The 16333-nt window shown below is 51.5% G+C and overlaps 5 protein-coding genes across 5 annotated transcripts; 1 reads left to right on the top strand and 4 right to left on the bottom strand.

Annotated features, from left to right (window-relative positions):
- Positions 1 to 1328: 1328 nt before the first annotated feature.
- On the top strand, positions 1329 to 6291 carry J4E86_001617 (uncharacterized protein; the record flags this gene model as incomplete). Its single annotated transcript, XM_051442183.1, has 4 exons — positions 1329 to 1514; positions 1579 to 2179; positions 2226 to 4575; positions 4629 to 6291. The coding sequence occupies 4 exons, from the start codon at positions 1329 to 1331 to the stop codon at positions 6289 to 6291; spliced, it is 4800 nt and encodes a 1599-aa protein (XP_051305771.1).
- A 182-nt stretch (positions 6292 to 6473) lies between these two features.
- Positions 6474 to 7824, bottom strand: J4E86_001616 (uncharacterized protein; the record flags this gene model as incomplete). The annotated part of the gene is made up of 2 exons (XM_051442182.1): positions 6474 to 7324; positions 7386 to 7824. The coding sequence occupies 2 exons, from the start codon at positions 7822 to 7824 to the stop codon at positions 6474 to 6476; spliced, it is 1290 nt and encodes a 429-aa protein (XP_051305770.1).
- A 4077-nt stretch (positions 7825 to 11901) lies between these two features.
- J4E86_001615 (uncharacterized protein) lies at positions 11902 to 12984 on the bottom strand (the record flags this gene model as incomplete). The annotated part of the gene is made up of 2 exons (XM_051442181.1): positions 11902 to 12907; positions 12968 to 12984. The coding sequence occupies 2 exons, from the start codon at positions 12982 to 12984 to the stop codon at positions 11902 to 11904; spliced, it is 1023 nt and encodes a 340-aa protein (XP_051305769.1).
- A 530-nt stretch (positions 12985 to 13514) lies between these two features.
- On the bottom strand, positions 13515 to 13924 carry J4E86_001614 (uncharacterized protein; the record flags this gene model as incomplete). Its single annotated transcript, XM_051442180.1, has 2 exons — positions 13515 to 13696; positions 13753 to 13924. 2 exons carry the CDS (start codon positions 13922 to 13924, stop codon positions 13515 to 13517), a joined length of 354 nt encoding a protein of 117 aa, XP_051305768.1.
- Positions 13925 to 14550: 626 nt separating this feature from the next.
- Positions 14551 to 16276, bottom strand: J4E86_001613 (uncharacterized protein; the record flags this gene model as incomplete). The annotated part of the gene is made up of 2 exons (XM_051442179.1): positions 14551 to 14594; positions 14803 to 16276. 2 exons carry the CDS (start codon positions 16274 to 16276, stop codon positions 14551 to 14553), a joined length of 1518 nt encoding a protein of 505 aa, XP_051305767.1.
- Positions 16277 to 16333: the final 57 nt, after the last annotated feature.

Below are 16333 nucleotides of genomic sequence, written 5' to 3'. Positions count from 1 at the left end.
CGCGGGGCGAATGCCCATCATCTACAGATCGCCGCATCTTGAAGAGGCTCACCCGCGTTCATGGAGGAACAGCCATTTAAAGAGTGAAGTGGCTGTTCATTATCGTCGCGAGAGCCAATCAATGATACCTGGCGTCAAGTCTGTTCTAATACTTCGTGATTACGCGCTCTGTGTAGCTGCGCGCAGGGAAGTGCATCTTCTGTGAGGGACTTGGGGCGACCACAATGTCGCGTGTAGAAAGGTATTCTGTTGCCCAGCGATTGTAAAAAGAGTTCTGCCATCCTCTTGTTTCCACGTTGACGTGGTGATGCCTAAGGGAGTCGCTATCATTCTTACGACGAACGCGGTGCGATACGCGCATGGAGATCGGCACTGTTCAAGAAGACTGAAGCATTAGTCTGACGTACTTGTGCGCGCAACGCCCTCCTGCTTAACCACACGCCGGAGGGGGGTATCAACAATAGCATGATGACACGAAATCCCCGTCCTTAGAATCGCATCGGCCGGTAGCTCGGCGCGCCGAGCCCCACGATCATTTCACCCACCCAATCGCGAGCAGGCTGCCCTGCACCTCATACTTATCCATACCGTTGCTTGCAACACCAACTCGATGAAATCAAAATACGTCCTTACAATTGTTGGTGTGGTGCAAAGCTTCGGGTATTAAGATTCTCCATTCAGCCTCGCCTAGCGTATAGCCGTCCAATCATCATACAGAGAACCCGACCGCTCCAATCACGGCGTAGATGGCTCGAGCACGAACTCCGCCTTGCGCATTGGCCGCTCCTGGAGTCCCGTACGGCTGCACTTCGCACTGAGACCCAAGCGCACGTTTAGTCGGCTGTTTCTCCTATCATCATGGCACAACATGGAAGTAACCCAGGACAATATAGCGAAGGACATAGCTAAGGGGACCCCGGGGGTAAGCTAGTCTCACGAGCATACAGAGCGTCAAGCAAGATAACGTGTTAAGCTGTCCGGCGTTCCTCTGTCGTCTGTACGAGATTGATAGCGGAGACACCCGCGGACCCGAGTAGCAGGGACAGCGTCTATGATTCGCAAAAGATGCGCGACAAAACGGTCCCTGTCTACGCACAGGCATACTAGCTTACCCGCACCTGCCTTAGCACAGCCCCTTCACTCTGGGCTAATGCTTGTATCACTAGGCATGTGCAAACTAGCGATACGGCAGTTTGACTATCAACACTCCATACCCCTCAGGTCTGACTTCAACACCTTTCGTTTTCCTCAAGAACTCGAGTTTCTTCCATCCGAGCCTTCGCTGAATGCCTTCTTGAATCTTTTTTCACTCCTTCCTGATCGCGACCATGGATTTGCTATTCCGCCAAATTTGGGCGCTCATGCGCAAAAATCTCTTGCTTGTCTGCTTGAGAAGACCAATCACTACTTTCATCCGTGCACTCGCTATCCCGCTTGTTGTCATTCTTATTATCGCTTTCAGCAAGACGTGGTTTGCTTCTGGGGGGGAATGGGGTGTGTCTTCGGCTCGCCAGGTTAGTGGCCTCCAAAGCTTTGAGGCACCAATACGAAATGGAACCAATACTAACACTCGAATAGCTACCCTCCCTTGAGGAAGGACTACGAGCAAGTCCTGGCCACGACATCGTAGGCTTCGTCGACAACGGTATGAAAGGAGGAGAGGTCTCAGCTGTCATTGATACACTCTCACGACGAATCAGCGCTGCTGGGAAAACGCCAGAGCTATACAACGATACCAGAAGCCTTGCTGTAGTTTGCCGAACCGACAACGAAGGCAACTCACCATGCTACAGCGCCATTGTATTCTTCTCCAGTCCAACCGAGGGAACCGACGAGTCGTCAGCCGGATACTGGAACTACACAATCCAAGGGTTGACCACGCCGTATGGTCCCATGGACATTACGAGCACCAACAACGCCATCGAGGTAGCCACATCCCCTTTGCAGCGCGCGCTCGAGCTCGAGATTATTGCACGGTCACAATCAGCCAACACATCGCAAATTCCTTCCGAACTGAATGTCATCGCGTTCACTCGTCAGGACCAGGGAGCACTAGAAGCCGATCGGACTGCATCGTACCTAAACCTTGTTACATGGGCCTTTCCACCCATCTTCACTCTTACACTCATTGGTGTGGTCGATCATCTAACTTCATCTGTTGCTCGCGAGCGCGAAATTGGTACGTGGCAGCATTTATTCCCAGAACACGGACTGACGTTAGCCAGGAATGTCTAGTTTGATTGACACCATGATAATGGGAGGGTCCAAGTTCCGGGGCATAGCCGTTCGACAAATCGCGGCTTACGCATCGTATGCGCTGGTCTACTTTCCCGGCTGGCTGGCAGTGGCCATCGTCATCTCCGCCGCCATCTTGCCCGTCACTTCTAACTATCTACCCGTGGGATTCGTTCTACTTTACGGGCTCGCAGTGACTGGATTCTCTCTCTTCGGGGCCTCTTTCTTCAAGAAAGCCCAGTTGAGTGGCCCCATCATGGTGGTCGTCACACTAGTCGCCGCCATCCTCCCAGCAGTGCTTTTCAACCAGACGAGTACTGTTTGCGCCATACTGAGCGTCTTGTTCCCTTCAGCAAACTTGACGTACTTTATTACTGGCATGGCAACATTCGAAGCAGCCGGCAAACCGGTCAGCATGATGCATCGGGCCGATGAGGCGAGCGAGTCCGAACATTGGCGTTTTCCGCTGTACATCCACTGGCTCATATTGGTCCTACACGTATTCGTGTTTCCGATCCTAGGTTTACTAGTAGAGCATCTTCTCTTCTCAACAGCGTCTCCACACAGACGTTTCGAACGACCAGCAAGCGCAGGCGATCCGACCGTCAGGGTCTCTGACTTCTGCAAAACATACAAGCCTGGCTTCTTTGCTCGAGTGTTTCGACGTCGTAAGAATGTCGATGCGGTCAAAGGTGTCGATTTCAACGCATATCCCGGACAAATCTTTTGCTTGCTTGGACCTAATGGAAGTGGCAAGTCGACGACGTTGAACTGCATCACGGGCGAACAGAGGGTCACGTCTGGAAACATCATCATCGATCCAACAGGCGGACTGGGTTACGCTCCACAGAGCAATGTCATCTGGCCTGAATTGACGGTTCAAGAACATATCCGCATCTTCAGCGATCTGAAATGCCTATCAGCAGCGAACCACGAGGTCGTCAACGATCTCGCTAAAGGTGTCGATCTTCTCAAGAAGCTTTCAGCTAGAGCTAAGACACTCTCTGGTGGCCAGAAGCGGAAGCTCCAGATGGCGATGATGTTCGCGGGTGGAAGTGCAGTCTGCTGTGTGGATGAAGTCTCCACAGGCCTCGATCCGATTTCCCGGCGAAGAATCTGGGAGATCTTACTCACTGAGCGGCGAAATCGCACCATCATCATGACGACTCACTTCCTCGACGAGGTCGATTACCTTGCTGATGATATTGCCATCATGTATCAAGGTACTCTTCGTGCTGCAGGCACTTCGGCGTCCTTGAAACATGGCTTTGGTGATGGCTATACTGTCAAACTGCCTTACAAGACAGACGTCGATATCAGCATCTCTGGGCAACTCCGAACGGAACAATCGCGGCACATGACGACGTACCATGTCACGACAGCCGCTCATGCTGCAGAGGTTGCGGCCGAGCTCGACAATCACAACCTCGGTGGCTACCAGCTTTCCGGACCGACCATGGAGGAGCTATTCATCAAAATCACCGGTGATGCGATCCAACCTTTGGAGGAGAAGACCGAAGAAGACGACACTGTCAAAGCGAAGACTGAAAACATCATTGTTGACGCAACCGAATTGGACTATGAACTATCCGAAGGGCAGCCCGTTTCTCTTCTCAAGCAGTGGTGGATTCTGTTGCTCAAGAGAGTCAACATCCTCAAACGTCGATGGCTACCTTACTTTGTCGCCGTTGCTTTCGCTCTTGTTGGTGCAGGTATTGCGCCTCTGCTGATCAAGAAGTTCGATGCTCCGCTGGGTTGCCCAGTGCAAGCAGATCTCGTTGACGATAACGCATATCGGAACGACATTGGTGTTTTCTACACAGACAGTAACGCCTATTACTCTGGCACGGATGAGCTTCGAAAGTCGTACATTGCTGGGCCATCTGGTAAACTCAACTTAACGAGGATTGGTTTGATAGCAGACGTTTACTCCACCAGCCACACTTTGAGTTACTCTGACACCTATCGATCCGGTTATACGAATTCTTCACAGCTTGAGAACCAGCTTTTGATCGTCGATACGTACGAGGAATTCGCGCGAGCAGTTCAGAACGACTGGAAAGAACTAGTTGCCCATCCCAGATACATCTCTGATGGTGGTTTTCCCACCACAGAACTCAGAGGCGGGATCTGGATGGGTGATAGCTCAACCAACCCCACTATCATGGGCGACATCAGCGGAGGCGCCGCCATGCAACAGATGCTGAACTTCTACAATGTCATGGCTGGTGGTGTTGGCATCTCGAGTTCTTACAACGAGTTCGCCAGTACTGTCATTCCGAGTCTCATGGCTTCCGATGCTACGATGTTCATCATTTATTATGGACTGATCATAGCCTGGTACGTTTTAACCAGCCGCCCACGTAGCACAACAAAGCTGACATATATAATAGCTATCCAGTATTTTTCGTCTTATACCCGACGGATGAGCGCCTGTCAAACGTCCGCTCGATGCAATACTCCAACGGGATCCGTCCGGTGCCACTTTGGCTTTCCCATCTGGCTTTCGACGGTACCTTCGTCGTCATAATCAGTGCTGTTGCTACAGGTCTTCTCTCCATGTCGACCCCCGTGTGGCACGGACTCGGCCTGGTCTTCGTCATCTTCCTTCTGTATGGCATTGCGTGCGCGCTACTCAGCTACATCTTCTCCATGTTTACAAAGAAGCCGGTCACTGCTTGGTTCTTGATGGCCTTGATGCAGGTCATTGTCTATTTTGCCTACTTCGCTGGCGTGATGGAGATCCAGGCCACCACACCATACGCAAAACTGGAATCCACGATGAACGCCCTGTACTTTGGTCTCGCCATCATATCGCCAGTAGTGAGCTTGGAAAGGACGCTATTTATCGGTCTTCAGCAGCTTGGGTTGAAGTGCAACGGCCACAGCGACGACTCCCTCTATCTGTACGGCGGGCCGATCTTGTTCTTGGTTGTGCAAATTGCTCTCTTGTTTGCGCTTCTCATTTGGTGGGACAGTGGCTTCGCTTTGCCTTCATTGCGCCCCGAGAGGCCGGTCAGCGATGCAGAGGCGACAGACATGTACACGGCTGATCTTCTTACCGAACGAAGACGGCTGGCATCACCTGACATTGACCTCCGGGTCGAGTCTGTGACGAGGTCTTTTGGCAAGAGCCTTGCAGTCGATGATGTCACGTTCGGTGTCAAGACATCGGAGATCTTTGCTCTACTTGGACCCAACGGTGCTGGCAAATCGACCATCATCTCGATGATTCGTGGCGACATTAAACCCTCAACACCAGGATCTGTAATCGACATCGCCGGCAACCCAATCCTGACTAGTCCCCTTGCAGCACGCTCCAGTCTAGGTGTGTGCCCGCAGTTTGACTCTGCCGACGTTCTCACGGTCCGAGAGACGCTGCGCTTCTTTGCCAAGATAAGAGGAGTCAAGGACGTGGAACACAATGTGTCGACCGTGATTGCAGCCTGCGGTCTCAGTGACTGGACTGATCAATTGGCGCAGAAGCTCTCCGGTGGCACCAAGCGCAAACTGTCTCTGGCTGTCGCACTAGTCGGAAACCCCCGTGTCCTGGTCCTCGACGAACCTTCTTCGGCGCTCGACGCAAATGCAAAGCGCGTCATGTGGCGCTGCCTGCAAACCATTGCAAAGCGACGCGCCGTTGTACTCACGACGCACTCAATGGAGGAGGCCGACGCCCTGGCCGACCGCATTGGCATCGTCTCGTCGCGCATGCTCGCTCTTGGCGACCGCGAAGACCTGAAGCAGCGTGCAGGCAGCGAATATCACATTCATCTCGTGTCGCGCTCAGCACCTTGCACCACATTGCAGGAATTGCAGAAGATGGAGGATTGGATTGCTCTTACCTTTCCCTTGGCGAACGTCAGTCGCGAGACGCAGGGCGGTCAGGTCAGATTTGAAATTCCGGCTGAGGGTAATGAGTTTGCGGGCTTGATTAGGACGTTGGAAGGCGCGAAGGACGATCTAAATGTGGAGTTTTATAGCGTGGGTAAGGCAACTCTGGATGAGGTGTTTGAAAAGATTGTTAAGCGGTACGGGGATGTAGCAGAGACTTAGTTATATAGCTTGCCTAATAGATTAGATAGACTAATAGCAACATTTCGGTATCGATACAGGATCTAGGTTGTCAAGGCGCGCTGTGTGTAGTCGCGAACAGCAATTTTAGTGCGAACATACCCAACCTAGGTACGCTATTGGAATAGCTACAGCTCAGAAGAACACAGACCTCTTCGCCATAATCAGTGCCACCCAAGCCTCGTGTCCTCCCCTCCAGCCGCAAACAGCTGCGAGCACTCTGGATTACGCTTTTTCGATGTTTCCAAGCCAAGCTGAGTTGGTGTCCATATCTGATCCAGTTCATCCTCCCTCAACACCTTCGAGAGCGGTGATACTCCTTCTTGCTGCCAGTCTTTCAGGCGCGGCAGCTTCAATCTGTCCCAGATCTCCACTAATGCACTCACTACGTGATCCTGCTGCTTGGACGTATGAGCTGGCGTTGGTGCTATTCTCAACCTTTCCTGTCCTCTGGGCACGCTTGGGGCGTTGATCGGCTGTACGTATATGTTGTACTCGTCAAACAGAATATCTGCAACCCTCTTACAGACTGCCGAGTCTCCAATCAACAGAGGCACTATATGGGATTGATTCGGCAAGACCGGAAGACCGTGCTCGCGTAGCGCCGTCTTGACACTACGAGCGTTGCGCTGAAGCTGCTTACGTGAGTCGTCATGCGAATAGAGATGTTCGACCGCAGCTCTCGCCCCTGCCATAACGGCTGGTGGTTGTGCTGTTGTGAATATGAAGCTCCGGGCTTGCGAGCGAATCATGTCGACGAGAGATGCGGACCCGGCGACGTAACCACCCATGGTGCCGAACGCTTTGCCAAGCGCTCCGCTGACCAGGGTAATTCGATCCATGAGCGTGCTCTGTCCATCTCCTCGAACTCCTTGGTGGATATCGTAATCCAGATGTTCGGCCACGCCCGCCCCACGCGGCCCGTAGAGGCCGACCGCATGGACTTCGTCTAGGAAAGTAATGGCTCCGTATTTCTCAGACAAATCAACAATCTCACGTATAGGAGCAACGGTACCTAATCGAAATTAGAAAGTTGGGCATGTGGACGATGGCTATAGGGCGATTCATTTGCTTACCACACATGGAATACACGGACTCGAACACGACAACCTTTGGTGTTTCCAAAGGTATGGATGCAAGCTTCCTCTCCAGGTCTCTAACATCGTTGTGTCGCCAGACTAGCTTGGCAGCCCTAGACATCTTGATGCCTTCGATTAAGGATGAGTGATTTGATTCATCAGAAAGGAAGACACAGCCGGGGAGATGTGCACCCAAGACTGCCAGTGCAGACTCATTCGCAACGTATCCAGATGTGAAGGATAGCGCTGCTTCTTTCCGATGCAGCTTTGCGAGCGACGTCTCTAGAGCTTCAGCCCATTGGTTGTGCCCGGATATATTTCGTGAACCACCGGAACATGCGCCGTATTTGTCAAGCACAGTGCGCATTGCACGTAAGACAGTGGGATGACCACCCATCCCAAGCTGTACGTCGTTCTCGTCAATAGGTACTCTCATATTGTTGGGTTGGTTACTTACATAGTCGTTCGTGCACCAAACGTCCACACGCTGCTCTTCAACGTCGGAGTGTGCAAAGGGAAACTCCTGGGCCAGACGGTTGATGTTGCGGAATTGGCGATATGAGCCATCTCGATGCTTCTGGTCAATGTTGAATTTGAAGAAGGCTTCATACGGGAAACGCTGGGGCGCCTCCGTTGTAGCCGTCTCGGGCTCGGCCACCGCTACAGCTGCTACTCATGGTTTAGCACCAACTTCAATCAAATATTGGATAGAACTAGGAGAGTTTCACGCACCCGATGCATATGAACGAGCATGCAAAAGCACTCTGGATTTGACACCACACACTAAGAACTGGCTGTGTCCTATAGGACGAGACAAAGTCGCAATTGATCTCATGTCGGCTGGATAGAGGTAATAGAGATGGAACAATGAAGATGTTAAGTCGACCTGTCAATTATATCCCATTTTGAATACATTTTATACTCGTTGAGTTATATTGCTTTGCCCTCAGCACGCAATTCTGACTTGTCACTCCTCTCACGTACGCGGGTCTCAGAACTCACAAACCATGACCAGGGTAACTCCACAGAGTAGACTTCCAACGGCGGTGTCAGTCTGAATATCATCAGCAATAAGACCACTCTCGTTGATGCCTATGATCGTGCGACCTGTATTAAGAGAGCTTACGCTCAAGATCGCGCACAGCATTTGCTACATCCGGATGGCGATGTAGGTCAATGCTTAGCAATAGAGCGGCCCCGACTCCATTTTAGGAAATCTGTTCGGGCGTTTTCCATCCATGTCATTTTCCAAAAACGGTTTCTTCCGCTGCGTTACATCAGGCCAGCTTATTGTACCGTGCCTGTGCGCGTAACGGCCGACGTCGTGTAACCACCCAGCAACACCAAAATCACTACCGCAAAATCTAGGCCGTAGAACCACAAAAGATAGCTATAGAGCGACCACCACGATTCTAGTGCTTATTACTTGACGGAGGTCCTGCTAGAGCTTTGCGCTTCCTATTCTGGGCGATTTGAGGCGCTCTTCTGTTGACCTGGTCTCCAATTCGGGCTACTCGAGCTCATGCGTTTTCCGCTCTGCCTATCCTTCTCCCTCACTACCTTGGCTGCCTCTCTCATTGGAACGTTACCCCAAGGCCTCTGAGGCTCAACGAGAATCAACCCCGCGGGACAGAGCTATCCTAAGGCGCCGCATGGAGTGAAACATTGGAACGCACGGGAAGTTACTTATTTCATCGTCTCATTCGAATTGCAGGATGACAGCAGATATGCCCGGTCCCGATGTAACCCTAACCCCCACACGCTTCTGTATGACATCTTCTAAGCTACGTGAAAAGGTGCAAGATCCGGTCTATGAATGCGGCATTTAATGCAACCATTGACTTTAAACATACTACGCTGTTCAGGTGGCGTGGTGGCATCAATTCCAAGCCGAACGGCGTGGCCGTGACACGCACTCGCCTTCCGTTTGTAATCTGGTTTCTAGCACAAGTAGTCAACCTTTGCCCGACGGTATGAGTCGTCAAAAAGTACGACACGCTTTTGACGCGGCTTCATATCAAGCTTGTTCTCTACGTGCGCTTCAATAGATCCTCAAGCGAAGCTGTGGTTCTGCAGACTTTCGCTGCCCTCATATGTCTACCCTCGATAGGGACAACGAAATACGCCAGGATGCCGAAAGGCACCCTGATACACATACCCAAGATATGGGTACTGGGCTACGCACCACGTCGACGAACAACGAAAACGCCCATTCCCAGCAACAAGCTGATCATGAAACCCGTATGGATGGCGGCGTAGTAGCCTGGCTTCAGGTATTCGGAAGCTGGATTCTCTTCTGGAACACCTGGTAAGTCTCGATCCTAATCTAACCTCCTTTTACAAGAATTGATCTCAAACACTGCTAGGGGCTTGACAAACTCCTACGGAGTATTCCAAACATACTACGTCAACTTTCTACTCCCGACATACAGCGCCTCAGCAATATCCTGGATTGGATCTATTCAGCTCTTTCTCACCATGGTGGTTGGCATACCCGCTGGGTTAATGCTCGATCGTGGACACCTTCGGCTTCTCATCGCACTCGGGACTCTCTTCGAAGTAGGAGGCCTCTTTGCGACAGCACAGTGCTCAAAGTATTGGCAGATCTTTCTGGCGCAAGGCGTCTGTGTAGGTCTAGGTAGTGGTTTGCTTGGCTTGACGAGTGTTGCGGTTATTCCGCTGTACTGGAAACGGAAAAAGATGATTGCAACGGGTATTGCTGCCACAGGAAGTAGTCTTGGTAAGCCGCTGTCGATAATCCTGCTTCAAGGACATGTTCTGACTTGAGACATCGCGGCTCAGCTGGTATACTTTATCCACTCATGATGCGCCGCCTCTTTGTCACAATAGGCTTTCCTTGGGCTGTGCGTGCCCTCGCATTCCTGATCCTCGGATGCATGGCTGTATGCTTCGCGGTCATGCGGCTGAGACCTCGAGCGCCAAGGAAAGGGTCAATACTAAACATTAGAATGCTCAAAGATAAGACCTACACTGCATTTGTGCTTGGTTAGTCACCTTTTCTTATCTCATGAACCCACTCATGCTTGCAAAATCCTTTCGAGAGCGGAAAGAGCTAACCACACTCAGCATTCACACTCATGATGGCCACCGCCTATATCCCCTTCTTCTACATCCAAGACTATGCGCTCAAGCTCTCTCTCGATGCCGAATCAGCCTTCTCCCTCCTCAGCATCATGAACGCTTCCTCGCTTCTTGGTCGTCTAGCGCCTAACTACCTCGCCGACCGCTTCGGTGGCGTGAACATCATGCTGCCCTGCTGTCTTCTCTCATCCTTGGTCATCTTTATCTTCCCACTCGCCGTAGAAAAGTCTAGTCTTATCGCTATTTCGGTCGTTTATGGGTTCATTTCCGGTGGGATGGTCAGTCTACCTGCGCCCATTATTGCGGCGTTGACGAGCGACGTGGGGGAGCTGGGGGCGCGGATGGGAATGGCCTATTCGATTGCGGCGTTTGGGGGGTTGGTTGGCAGTCCGGTTGCGGGGGCAGCAAAGAGAGATGCAACTGTTGATGTTTCAGGTAGAGCGGTTGAGGACGTGCGGAGGGAATTTTGGGGCGTGTGGTTTGTGGGCGGTGGAGGGATGTTATTAGCTACAGCGTTGTTGGTGGTGACGAGGTGGTTGAGGGTATCGCGGTGGTCATGGACACTGCGCATATAGGAAGTATAAAAGATTGAGCTGTGGGGGCCATCTTTGATGTGGCCACAGATATGTCTGTCGATATGAAGCATTTGCTTCCGCGCCTTAAGCTATGCCAGGCTGCTTGTTGAGTCTCGACGCAGTGGATGATCCCAACGGGCCTTGATAGACAAGCATGCATTTGCGCGGTGCAGTCGCCAAGAAGACCCTGACACCTAGGTAACCATAACATCAGCACTACCGCCAAGTCCGGTGAGATATTAGTTAGCACATGGAAGCTGTTTAAGTCACTTTCGCGTTCTATCACTAATGCGCAAGCCGACGTAAGCGTTCTGTCCTCCGCCAATTTCACGCGCGCGACCCCGATGTTCGTTCCGCACCACGGTCTGCCAACCACGCATTGGGGAGCCCGCAATAGTGACTTTATGAAAATGCGCATCATACATTCCTTCACATACGACCATAGGATCATGAAAATTAGGCTTCCCGTCCGCTCAGCCATATACAAGCATGATACCGGCGGATTAGTAGTTAGGTGGGTGACCACTAGCGAATCCCCGCTGTTGTATGTTTTTGGCTACTTTTTGCACCTTCAAAATCCATTAACCGCCCTCGACATCGTGAGAAACCCATACAGATCGCGCGGGAAGATGGCGCGCTTCCCTGTTATGCACTTCTTTTGCTCACAGTCTCGAGATGTATCTAGCTGCGGCTTCATGGAGCGTGTTGATCGCTTGCGCAACCAAAGGACTAAACAACAAAGCCAAGGAGTAAACGTGCGCGTAACAAATGCCACGGCAGCGATGCCGATACACTGAGCTATTGCTGCAAAAGAGATTTAACTGATTAGAGCTTGTCTACACGAACAGGTGCGGTTCGCCCGCCTTGAATCGCCAGTTTGACAGGTAATCCTCATAGATCCCCAGCATCTCCGGCTTCCAACCGAGAGTCTTGTAAGCGCGAACAGCCTTAGATCGCGCACTGGAGCCATAACCAATCTTGCTAATTGGATCGATCTTCATCGCCTCCTCTGCGCTCAGATAGTCTACATCCGGCGTGTCCAGCAGCCCTCTCTCGAAAGCTGCTTTGCTGACAGCTTGCGCGAACTCGCCCCAGACCATCTCGCCGTTTTCGACAAAGTAGTACGAGTTCACTCCTCCCCACATTGCGGTGCCACCGCCCTGTGCGGCTGCTTCCGTAGCCTTGACGAAGAAGTTTGCTAGATCGGTAATGTGCAACGTGTTGACGATGGCCTTGCCGTCACCGACTGCGAAGCCCTTTTTGCGGTCTAGAATGGAGTTTACGTATTGCCGTGCTGCGCTGCGCTCCTGCGTGTCCTGGGCGTGGCTCATGCCGTATATGATCGGTGGGCAGACGATCATGGTTTTGATTTGCGGCGCTTCGCGGTCGAGCACCAGGATCATGGTATCGATGTTCACGTGTGGCGCTTCGGGAGGGAGCGTTAGGAGGTCAGTTACATTGTCCCAGTCGTCGTAGACCTTGGTGGTAGCCTGGCCATAGGTCCCCGTTCTGGCAATTTCACCGGTGAGTATACCGCAGCCTGAGGTATGGATCAGGTAGCAGGTTGATTTGTTCTTCTTCATGCCGTCGATGATGGATTTAGTCAACGGCTCGTGGTCGCTGCTGCCCCAGTTTATGACTATGTCTGCGGCCGCTGCCGAAGAGGAGATAACGTCGTGACTGTCAAAGTCTCCGATCACGAATTGTGTCCCTTGGGGCAGGAAGCGCTTCACACTCTCCTCTCTCGCCTTGTTTCGGAGGAGGACTATCCATTCGTATTCGGGATGCGCAGCTGCAATTGCACGAGCGCTTGCATTGCCAACCCATCCAGTAACCCCGACGCTTTATGATTGACGCAAAGGTCAGCAAGTCTCTTTGGAATAATCTTGACGGAAGGCTTACGCGAATATCTTGACCATGTTGAGAGCTGCTCTACAGACGGACTGGTTTGAGTGGCTGCTCGGTCATTAATGGACCTCCTTAAGTAGCAGGCAATACAAGCTGGCTTACTTCTTACCTCTTGTTCCTACATAGGAACATAATCGCGTCCGGCCAAAGACCGTTGAAATTCGTCCGGAGACGCACGCATGACGCACGTTTGATCTCTAGTCGCTTCCTTCATGCACCCTCAACCGTCGAATCTTAATGCTCATGCACTGATTGTACATCATCACATTGTTGACTTTGGACCTTCCACACTCTCGTCCGGAGACGGACACCGTTGCAATCTGCCCAAACACTGAGCGAATAATGCAGTCGAAGCAATCACTGCATCATTTGTATGTGACTCCTAGAGCTACAAACGCATGCTCATAGCGCGAAGCTGCCTGACCCGTCTCCGCGCATGTGATGCCGCTTACCCGACTGGGCTCGTGGTTACAAATACAATAGAATGATGCGGGTGGGGAGGCTAAGTAGATATGCATTCTCGTCAATCGATCGACCGTGATCAACCAAGGATGATCTTTGTCAGCGGAGTACAATTCGCATCCCATATCGCCTTCGGTACGCGTCCTGCTGCACGCCGGTATGCTACTCCTTCCTCGCGTTCAACCCATAGCACGTTGTAGAAACGGTACTCCCGTCCATCTGGGCCTTCTTCGCCATACAATTCCATCTCTTTCTTGACTTCTGGTCGTTTGTTAGCTCGGCATCGCTTGGGATAGAAGCACGATCGTTGTACTAACCTAGATACTCGGAAGTCTGTGCATTTACCGGACCGCTGCCTACGTGTGCATACATCACGAGCCTATACAGCTTGTCCTCTTCGTCGCCTTCAACACCAATGGAGCTTACAGCTCCTGTAGATACGGCTATGAGCTCAACCGTATCGCCTAGCTTGAGCTTAGACGTCTCCATGTGCCGCAGCGTACCGGCCTTAACCCCTTCCTGGGTTTCAAGACAAATCAGATCGCATGTATCCACTATTGTTGGTCTTTTCGCGAATTGTGGGAGCTCGAATATGGACGGCCACCCATGTGGCCTCCTTTGTTTTGCGCGTCGCGCCGACGTGGGAAAGGAAACATGCACAGCCTGGATGCGTAATGCTAGACAGTCTGTCTGACACGAAAGAAAAGGCCAGGAATCGTGAGGCTGAGAGACGTATTGCTGATTTGCAATCTGCGGGGTGGTGACCAGAGGGGGCGAAGGTGCTCTTTCTTGATTAGCTAAGTAAACAGTCTCCGCAATTGCTTCTCTGGGGCGACAGTCATCGTTGATATGAGTCGCTCGCTTATTTGAGAGCTTGTCGTCTTTGATGTCGATGCACGCTCTATCTAGGGAGAACAATGGGCCATCTGCTGGTACTTCGCAATGCATATCTTCGGGTAGACAGTACCACTGTACGAGCTTTTGCGTTCTCCAGACCGGCATTTCAGAGGCTCGATTGTTGTAACCGAAGTATGAAGATCGTGTCCGGAGATGATACGGGTCAACAGGACAGGTCCAGCCGCACCATGACCATGAAGGCAGATGCGTTTTCGGCGCTATGATACCTGTGTCTTCATCTTCTCTGACTCTGCGACGTGTTCTGCGGAAGGGTTGCCATAAGAGTGCGATGTCCAAATGAACGCGAGGTAAACCATACTGAAATCCGGAAGGAAAGTTAGGTGCGAGGGTTGTCAGAATACCAGAAAAGGCTGGTAAAACATCTTGGGGGTATGTAAACACGCGACTGTTGTAAAGACTGATCATCTCAGTGTATAGGTCGAAGTCAGGGTAACAACTAGATAGCATACGGCTAGCCTTCTCGTAGTGTGGAACTGTAAAGGTAGCACTTCTGGTCCCAGTCATTTCCGGCCTTGGTCCGTCTGGGCTCCAAACATCTTGCTGACATTCCCAAAACATGTAGCGATCGGTAAATACAATAGCTCTTTTGGAGAGCATCTGCTCCTGGAAGGTCCAGCCACGGGTAGCCCACTTGGAACTGTAGAGTTTGTCGTACATATGTTCTACCTCGTCATCTCCTCTAGCTTCAACCCAAGAGCTAGATAGCTGGCCGCGATAAGTCGCCGCTATGATGGTAAAATATGCACCAGAGTATATATCGCCCATATGATCCACTTGCTCTCTTGTACTTTCGTCATCTTGGACGATGCATAAACAGTCGACCCACAAATGAATCTCTTTGAGCCGGCGGACTAACAGTATGGCGTCCTTGACAGCGGTAGGGAGTCGCGACCATATGTGTTTCAGATGACCAGGTTTTTGGAAAGCTGATAGATTGAGCTTCTTCAACAAGATACTGCCAGTTGAACGCTTTTTATCCCTGGCGTTGAAAGATTCTTGTGACCATACGTAGCTCAAGGCAACGTAACGCGGTACAGTATTCCCAGGGACTAAGCACTCCCGGCCGACGTCGATAACCCAATGCGGCAATTGCTGAGGTGACTTGTGCTTGAAAGATGCTGGCATACATCGTGTTCCGTGTTGGGCGTCGCATGAGTTTATCCAATGGGTGATGTATCGAGAGTCGACGTCGCCGGAGCCATTGCTTGGCCTGAGGTCTTCATCGAGTTTGCCACTGCGGAGCAGAAAATTCTGCATCTTGTCGTTGTAAGATCGCCCAGTCCACAAAAGAGGTGTTATGCCGAGCGAGTTCTTAGAATTCGCATCCACTCTGCCAGTACTGAGTAACATCTTGGCAATTTTTATCGACCCGTCCCCAGATCGCGAGACCCACGCTAAAGGCGTAAGTCCACGTGCATCTTTTGCGTCAGGGTCAACTCTTCCGCTAGCAAGCAACAATTCTACGATGCCCTCCACCGCTGTTATGGCCGCAGGTATTACAAAGCCTTCCCCCGTTATCGTAGCGGATAGTGAGATGCCACTTCGACCCATCACTGCGGCAAATAGTGGTGTTCGGCCGTTGACATCTTTCGCATCGGGGTCCACTTTATCGCTGTCTAGCAGTAGCTCGACGACAGCCTCGTAGCCTCGCGAGACAGCTTCCCACAATGGAGTTCGACCTTTGTTGTCGCGTATATTGACATTGACTTCCTCTTTCTCAATCAACAGTTTGACAACCACTTCTGAGCGAGAGTGCACCGCGCTGTGCAGTAGAGAGTAGCCATGTTCTTCTTGTAAATTTGGGTCGACTCCGTGATATTTGAACAGTGCTTTCAACGCTGCAGTATTTCCGCTGCTTATATCTCCTGATAACCGTGTCCATCCTTTGTCATACTCTGGCACCTCAATTTGTAATTGTAACATCGTTCGGTCTTTCGTCTATCGTTCAAAATGTTGAGAAGCGCGCCAAGCTGTCGTAAA

Source organism: Alternaria arbusti (assembly GCF_024043155.1).
Source record: "Alternaria arbusti strain BMP 1465 chromosome Unknown scaffold_2, whole genome shotgun sequence".
Taxonomy (NCBI): domain Eukaryota; kingdom Fungi; phylum Ascomycota; class Dothideomycetes; order Pleosporales; family Pleosporaceae; genus Alternaria; species Alternaria arbusti.
The sequence above is the reverse complement of the archived record's forward strand: the minus strand, read 5'-3'. Positions and strand labels throughout refer to the sequence as shown.